General features: G+C 42.3%; 1 protein-coding gene across 1 annotated transcript; it reads right to left on the bottom strand.

The window, feature by feature from the left end:
* Positions 1 to 780: 780 nt before the first annotated feature.
* LOC136065441 (uncharacterized) lies at positions 781 to 2,187 on the bottom strand. Its single transcript, XM_065768609.1, has one exon. It carries the CDS (start codon positions 2,185 to 2,187, stop codon positions 781 to 783), a length of 1,407 nt encoding a protein of 468 aa, XP_065624681.1.
* Positions 2,188 to 7,511: the final 5,324 nt, after the last annotated feature.

Raw genomic sequence — 7,511 nt, 5'->3', positions numbered from 1 at the left:
GAGGGGGTAGCTGTCTTTAGGGCATGCTTTGTTTAGATCGGTGAAGTCTACACACATCCTCCATTTCCCGGAAGCTTTCTTGACCATCACTACGTTTGCTAGCCAATCGGGGTAGTAGACTTCTCTAATAAAATTTGCCTCTCGTAGCTTGCGGACTTCTTCGGCTATTGCTTGATCTCGTTCTGGGGCGAAGACCCGCTTTTTCTGCCGGATGGGCGGAAAGGATGGTGATACATTCAGCCTATGTACCATGACGGAAGGATCTATTCCGGGCATATCCTCGTGACTCCAGGCGAATACGTCCCGATTCTCCTTAAGGAATGCTGCAAGCGTTCGCCGAGTGGCGGGGCTCGCGAGGGTCCCAATCCTTGTTGTCTGGTTAGGTACGAAGTCATTCAGAGGTATCTCCTCAAGCCTCTCGGCTGGCTCCGTTGCGCTCCGGTGCTCTTCTATGTTCATGGTATGGAGGTGGTCATCCATTTCCATCATGGCTACGTAGCATTCGCGTGCGGCAATCTGATTTCCACGTAGCTCTCCGACCCCGTGTTCTGTTGGGAACTTAATCATCAAATGATATGTTGAAGTTGCCGCCCTCCACGCATTGAGGGTGGGCCTCCCTAGGATAGTGTTATAGGCGGATGAATAGTCAACCATGAGGAACGTCACGTCCTTTGTGATTTGCTGGGGATAGTCGCCAGCTGTCACAGTCAACGTAACCGCGCCCAGCGGAAACACCTTTGCACCTCCAAAACCAACAAGTGGGGCGTTTGTTGGAATCAGCTATTCCCTGCTGATTTTCATCTGCTGGTATGCCGGGTAGTACAAGATGTCTGCCGAGCTGCCATTGTCGACCAACACTCGATGCAAGTTGTAGTCCCCTACCCGTAAGCTGACAACAAGCGCGTCGTCGTGCGGGTGGCGTAGGCGTCGCGCGTCTTCTTCTGAGAACTCGATAACGGGGCTTTCCCTTCGGGCCACATTTTGCACTGGACCTGTCAACTGAACGTTTTGGACCATCCGAAGGTACGTCTTTCGAGCCTTTTTGGACGGCCTGGTAGCGATCCCTCCTACAATCATTCGTATGTCACCAACGGGGGGTCTTGGACGGTCGTTGTCTCGTCGGGGAGGATGTTCAGGAGGTGCTGGATCCGCTCTTTCCTTGCTTACGAATTTCTGCAATTTCCCTTGCCTTATAAGGGCCTCGATTTGCTGCTTCAAGTCGTAACAGTCGGCTGTATCATGGCCGTGGTCTCGGCGAAAGCGGCAGTACTTGTCTCTGAAGCGCCTGTTAGGATCCCCCTTCAGTTTTCCAAGGAAGGTCAGCGCCCCTTCGTCCTTAATTTGCATTAGGACTTGATCTATTGGGGCGGTCAGCAGGGTGAAGCTTGTGAATCTCCCTCCCGGAGGCTTGGAACGCTTTTTGTCTCTTCGATCTCCTGTTCTGGGTCTCTTTCTTCCTTGGTCTGGTCGCGCGTCTTCCTGCCTTTCCCTTTTCCTTGGCTTCTCTTCTCGGGCCTGCAACGCGTCCTCAGCATTCATATACTTAGTAGCCCTGTAGAGCACTTCCGACATGGTCTTTGGGTCATTCTTGTATAGAGAGAACAGAAACTTGCCCTTTCGCAACCCATTGGTGAAGGCCGCTACAAGTATTTTGTCGTCGGCTTCGTCAACCGATAGTGCTTCCTTATTAAAGCGCGTTATGTAGGATCGTAACGTCTCGTCTTCCTTTTGCTTGATACTCATTAGGCATGCTGTGGACTTCTTATACCTATGCCCCCCAATAAAGTGTGTAGTGAATTGGGCACTTAGCTCCTTAAAGGTACTGATAGAGTTGGGCATCAGCCGACTGAACCATATTCTTGCGGGGCCTTTGAGTGTGGTGGGAAAGGCCCTGCACATAATCTCATCTGCCACCCCCTGAAGATGCATCAGGGTTTTGAAAGTCTCCAGATGATCCAAAGGATCCTTCACCCCGTCATAGCTATCTATATTTGGCATGCGAAACTTGTGGGGTAGGGGGAAAGAGTTCACGGCCATAGTGAAAGGCGAATCGGTACGGTTGACTAGATCGTCAAGATCGCTAGAGACTCTCCCCTTGAGGGCGTTCATCATGACCTCCATTTGTTCCCTCATTGCTTGCATCTCGACGGCAATATGTGGTGGAGTCGCATCCATGAGGGATGGCATGCTCACATGCTGCCTTTCCGGCCTGCTTGGGGCGTGGCTACCTTCAAGTCTCTCCTGGTTTCCCCTTGGAGCGCTAATTTCTTCCTGATCTTCTGGTTGGTCATTTGGTGCTGCATCCTTCCGGCGCAACTATTCTTCCAAGTCGAGGTTCCGTTTGGTGAGACGCTCCACGGCGGCACCGAGAGTCTGAACTTGTCTCTCGAGGGCAGTCGTGGGTGGTTCCTCTCCTGGTACGTCATTAGTAGTTGCCATTGAGCGAGTAAGTACCATGCAACCCTTTGGTCCGGGAAACGATAGTGTGGCTTAATTACTTAATAGCGATTTCCCACAGACGGCGCCAACTGATGATGCTGAAAATCTCACCAGTGAGTTGCACGATGCTTCGTACGCTCAAAACGACACCTGCACAACAAAAAAGGGAAGACCTAACAGAGAGCACCGGTGTGGTGCCGGCCAAATACCCTCCGAAGGTCAAATTAGAACTTCTTTCAACTCTAGAGTGCTAGAGAGGGGTTAATTATGCGTACCTCGGCCTATGAGGGTATTGGGGTTTTTATAGTAGTAGAGGGTGAAGCCTTCTTCCTTGGGGTAGAAGTCTTTTCCTTATAGGAATCCTCAAAAGCGTAGATTGCGGGATCCTTTCCTTATAGGATTCTGATATTGGGCGTGGAACGCAAGCAACTTCCTATGCGTGGTGGCCAAGTCTTATTTTCAACAGAGCCGTCGGCCTTAAAACCGTCAGCCTTTTCTCTCCCCTTCAGCCACGTTGGCGTCACCTTCTCGCTCAAGGAGCTTTGAATAACCGTCGGTTAGAGCCGGAGCCTTCAGCCCCAGTTTATCTTGGTCCCGTCAGTGTGACCCCTGTCCGTTACCGGAGATTGGCCCGTCAGCCCAAACTTTGGCTGACGGGTTAATCTCATGACACCTGCTATGATTATTCTTCCACATCAGCTGATGACACTTTTGTGATGCTTCTAAGGAACAGATGCTATCCACAAGGTAGGCATTGTCTTGTTTTCAGACTTTTACAGGTTTAAAGGTCAATGTTGGGAAAAGTGAGATTGTCCCTATTAAAGAGGTGAATAATCTAGATGCACTGGCTAATATTCTTCAATGTAGAGTAGGCAATTTGTCTATGAAATATTTGGGGATACCGTTGGGAACTTCTTTTAAGACAGCTTCAATTTGGAATCCCATTTTGGAGAAGACGGAGAAGAAATTATTAGGGTGGAAGCATCTCTATTTATCTAAGGGTGGTAAGCTCACAATACTAAAGAGTATTCTCTCAAGTCTTCCAATGTATTTTTTTATCTCTTTTTACCATTCCTAAAGCTATGGCTGCTAGATTGGAAAGTATTTAGAGGACTTTTCTATGGGGGTCTTCCGAAGGGAGTTTCAAATACCCTTTGGTGGCTTGGAAAAAGGTATGTCTACCCATGGAATTGGGCGGTTTAGGGATAAGAAGTGTGGTGTCGTTTAACCAAGTTTTATTAGGAAAGTGGCTGTGGAGGTATGGTCATGAAATTACCCATCTTTGGCGGAGAGTAATCTCCACAAAATATGGTGAGGGCCAAGGGGGATGGAATTCTAAAGTTTGTAGGAGGGCTCATGGATGTGGTCTTTGGAGAAGCATTCATGAAGGGTGGGAGAGTTTCTCTAAGCATTTGTCTTTTGTAGTGGGTGACGGCACTCATATCCGCTTCTAGCATGATAGGTGGATTGGTGATAATACCCTAAAAAACCTTTACCCGGAGCTCTAGATTTGTTCAACAACCAAGGATGCTTGTATTTCTAAGATTTTGTGGACTCTAGAGGGGGGTACTGTTAGAGTGTGGGATTTAAGGTTTTATATATCTTTTGAAGACTAGGAGCTAGCTGCATCTTATTCTTTCCTTCAGTTCATCCAATCTCATATTTCCTCGAGGTGAAAGGCGCAATAGTCTTTGTTGGCGACTAAAAGGAGATGGTAAGTTTGACCCCCGATCTTACTACCATGCAATTCGGGGTACTCCAGATTCTTCGTTTCCTTGGAAGGGTGTTTGGAAACTAAAGGTTCCTAAGCGAGTGGCTTTCTTCTTGTCGACAGCTGCTCATGATTGGATTCTCACTTTGGATAATCTCATGCTTAGAGGTTGCCCTTTGGCAAATCGGTGTTGTATGTGTTGTTGTGATGGGGAATTAGCGGACCACCTTCTTCTTCATTGTCCTATTACACATACCTTATGGACTCTTATGATTTAGACTTTTGGTATAAATTGGGTTATGCCAAGATCGGTGGCGGGATTGTTATTTTGCTGGCATTAGTGGCTTGGGAAGCACAAATTGAGCATCTAGAATTTGATTCCAAGCTACTTAATGTGGACTATTTGGTTGGAACGAAATCATTGTTCCTTTGAGGACATTGAGAAGACGTTGGATGAGTTAAAGGTTTTATGCCAACATAGCCTTTTTAAGTGGTCTCGGTGTTGGGGATTTACTGATTATTCTTCTCTCTCTAAGCTTATGTTGTCCCTTAGATTAGTTTCTTGATTTCCTTCTTTTTTGCTGTTTGTTTTATCTTTTTCTTGTTGTTCATTATCATGAACAACTTGTACTATTTCCTATTTTTTCTTTAATAATAGTTCTTTGATTACTTATAAAAAAAAATATTACTTAAGTTGTGGAAAAAAATTAATTACAATGGAATTCAATTATTACCATAAAAAATAAAATAAAAGTAAGGTAATCCACGTCAACAAGTTTAGGGACACACCTAACTAATACATCAAGTTATTATTGGTGCATAATAAAAATAGTGTCAATAATAAACACATGTAAAAGTGATGTTACTCCCATCATAAGTTAACGGCAAAGCAATGTGTGGAACTGGGTGAAACCATAGGATTGTTGACTCCACATAGCACCAATAAGGCTAATTTTTCTAATATCCAAGCCTCTTGATTAACTAGGAGTATGGACTATGGACATCCTTACAACCCTATAAAAAGCACCTGAACTTGTCAACTACCCCACCCAAAAGAAGTCTCTCTTCAACTTCATACTATTTGTTGTTGAGACAATATGACATGTTGCACAAGATCATGCAGTGATTAGGCCAGTAAATGGCTGCTCACTCAAATTCACTGGGTCGATCTTTGTCAAGCGATGATAAAACTAAACAAACTACATGTCGTACAAAGCATCAAACTTTTATACCTAGAAGTGCAACTGATCGTTCCCTCCCTATGATATAATGCTAAACGAATGTCGTAGTATCATTGGTTGAAGACAGTTTCTACAGTTGTGTTACTTACGATTGATAGAACTAGTGGAAAGTCTATTACACTTACTGTTATGTATTGTTATAACAGATTATACAACTAACAGGATTAGTTGGCTTCAATACACACACAGATTCAAGTATAAAATACATATCAATGCACTACAGATTTTTTATTTTTTTTATTTTTTGAAATGGTTAGAAATCTCTACTCTATTACCTGAACCCTTCCCAGCTTCCCTTCCCCCTCAACCTCAAGGTACTTAGTACCTAAGGAGGTGACATCAGACCAATTGGGTCATTGGTAATGTACTACAAATTGGGGCATTCGAATAAGATTGAATTTATTTTTCACTTAATTTTTGGTGCGTCTTTCACCTTCTCTCTCACTATGCATTCATTTCTTTTCTTATTCTTCTACTTTCTCTGACTCATTTCTTTACTGCAAAACACTTCAGTTCCTTCACATTTGTCACATGAACAGTTACAGCTGGCAAGTTTAAACGAGTTATATGTATATATAAGATAATTGATAAATAACAATATTTATTAATCAAAAAAGGCGTGTAGCCCAAGTACACAAGAATCTTAAATAAGATGTAGGCAAAGAAGCTACATTTGCATCCCAAAAATTCGACCATTTACTTGTTAACAGCCTTCCACACTGCCTGATATTTATTCAAGAACCTTATAATTGGTAATACAACCTAAATATATAGGCAGCAATTCACCTTTCAACCCAGAATGCCAGCCCGAAGCCATCTCATTCTTCCCTTTTGCACCTCTCTGCCAATTATTCTACCAAAACACAGGAAATAATAATAATAATAACAATCAAGTTAATCCATGATTTTGAAACCATATAGTTCAAGAAGCAAAAAATAAAGATATTCACAAATGAAGTTTAACGTAAAACAGGGATAAAAATGAAGTTTTTTGCACTACTATCATACCTAATACTAAACTTGAGGAAAAGGAATAACAAGGGTTTGACTTCACCCATACCACTAATGACTACATTCTTATATGCACAGCACCATCTGTTTAGTAGGAAACCACATTTGCTCCATCTAGTAAAAGAAGGCCCTCCTTGAAAGTAGCTACATATGAAGGATATTTGATATCAGGATCCTTCTTCTCATGTGGAGTTTCAGTGTCAATTAATACAAACTCAAATCCCGTAATTTATATCTAAATTGATTTATTGAGTTTTTTTTTTTTTTTTTACTTAAGTGCTTTTTTTTTTACTGGAGTTTATGTATTCTAATTAATTATATGAAATATATAACTCTATTCTTCTTCTTTTTCGGTTTAAAGTTCTCCAGTCAACTAGGATTATGAGAAAACTGAGCATAATAATGAGTCCCAATAAAATTCAACTCACAAATTAAATACTAAAGTTTTGGGAAGTTCTTTCTAGTTTTATGTGGTAAGAATTCTGTGAGTAAAGAATTTCAACAACATTTTGGTAATGTATATATGCATGGTGCAGGCTTAAACTTCATTGGAATAAAAGAAGGACAGCTAGCTGTGGGGGTGGTTAGCTATATGTGCCAAAAGCTAGGAGACCCCTTGCCAGTAATAGAGCAAATTAATAGTATGGAATATAACCGAACACTTTTTGTTTTTTGATTTTTGGATGTAGAGCAAATTAATAGTATGGAATATAATTCCTTTGTTGATTTTTTTAGGTCAAAGAGTGGAATATATATAATTCATCAGATTGATATTAATATAACATTTTTATGACAACTACGACACCATTTTCTCCACCATCTTCATTATTAGCAACTATTGTCCGTGCCACCACCAAACCTTTACCTCACTAATCACTATCACTTCGTATCAGGCTGCTGCCACTATGGCCACTATCATCAACCCATTGATATACACTATACTCTAGGTACCGTTGCATCAACCATTTGGTCCTGACCAAGGGGATGGAGGCGAATCTGATAATCATACATGCATAAAGTAATAAAAGATAGTTTTAGCTAGTATTTTCATGCATGTTTAGTTCTAAGCTAGTTTGGGGTTATTAATTATTTCCTTCAACTCACTATGT

The sequence above is a fragment of the Quercus suber genome, unplaced genomic scaffold (assembly GCF_002906115.3).
Source record: "Quercus suber isolate HL8 unplaced genomic scaffold, Cork oak 2.0 scaffold_971, whole genome shotgun sequence".
Lineage (NCBI taxonomy): Eukaryota > Viridiplantae > Streptophyta > Magnoliopsida > Fagales > Fagaceae > Quercus > Quercus suber.
Note: the sequence above shows the minus strand (reverse complement) of the source record. Positions and strands in the feature narration are given on the sequence as shown.

What these genes read in the sequence shown, in the direction of transcription:
- LOC136065441 (XM_065768609.1), bottom strand. Translation starts at nt 2,187, where the DNA reads ATGCCATCCCTCATGGATGCGACTCCACCACATATTGCCGTCGAGATG.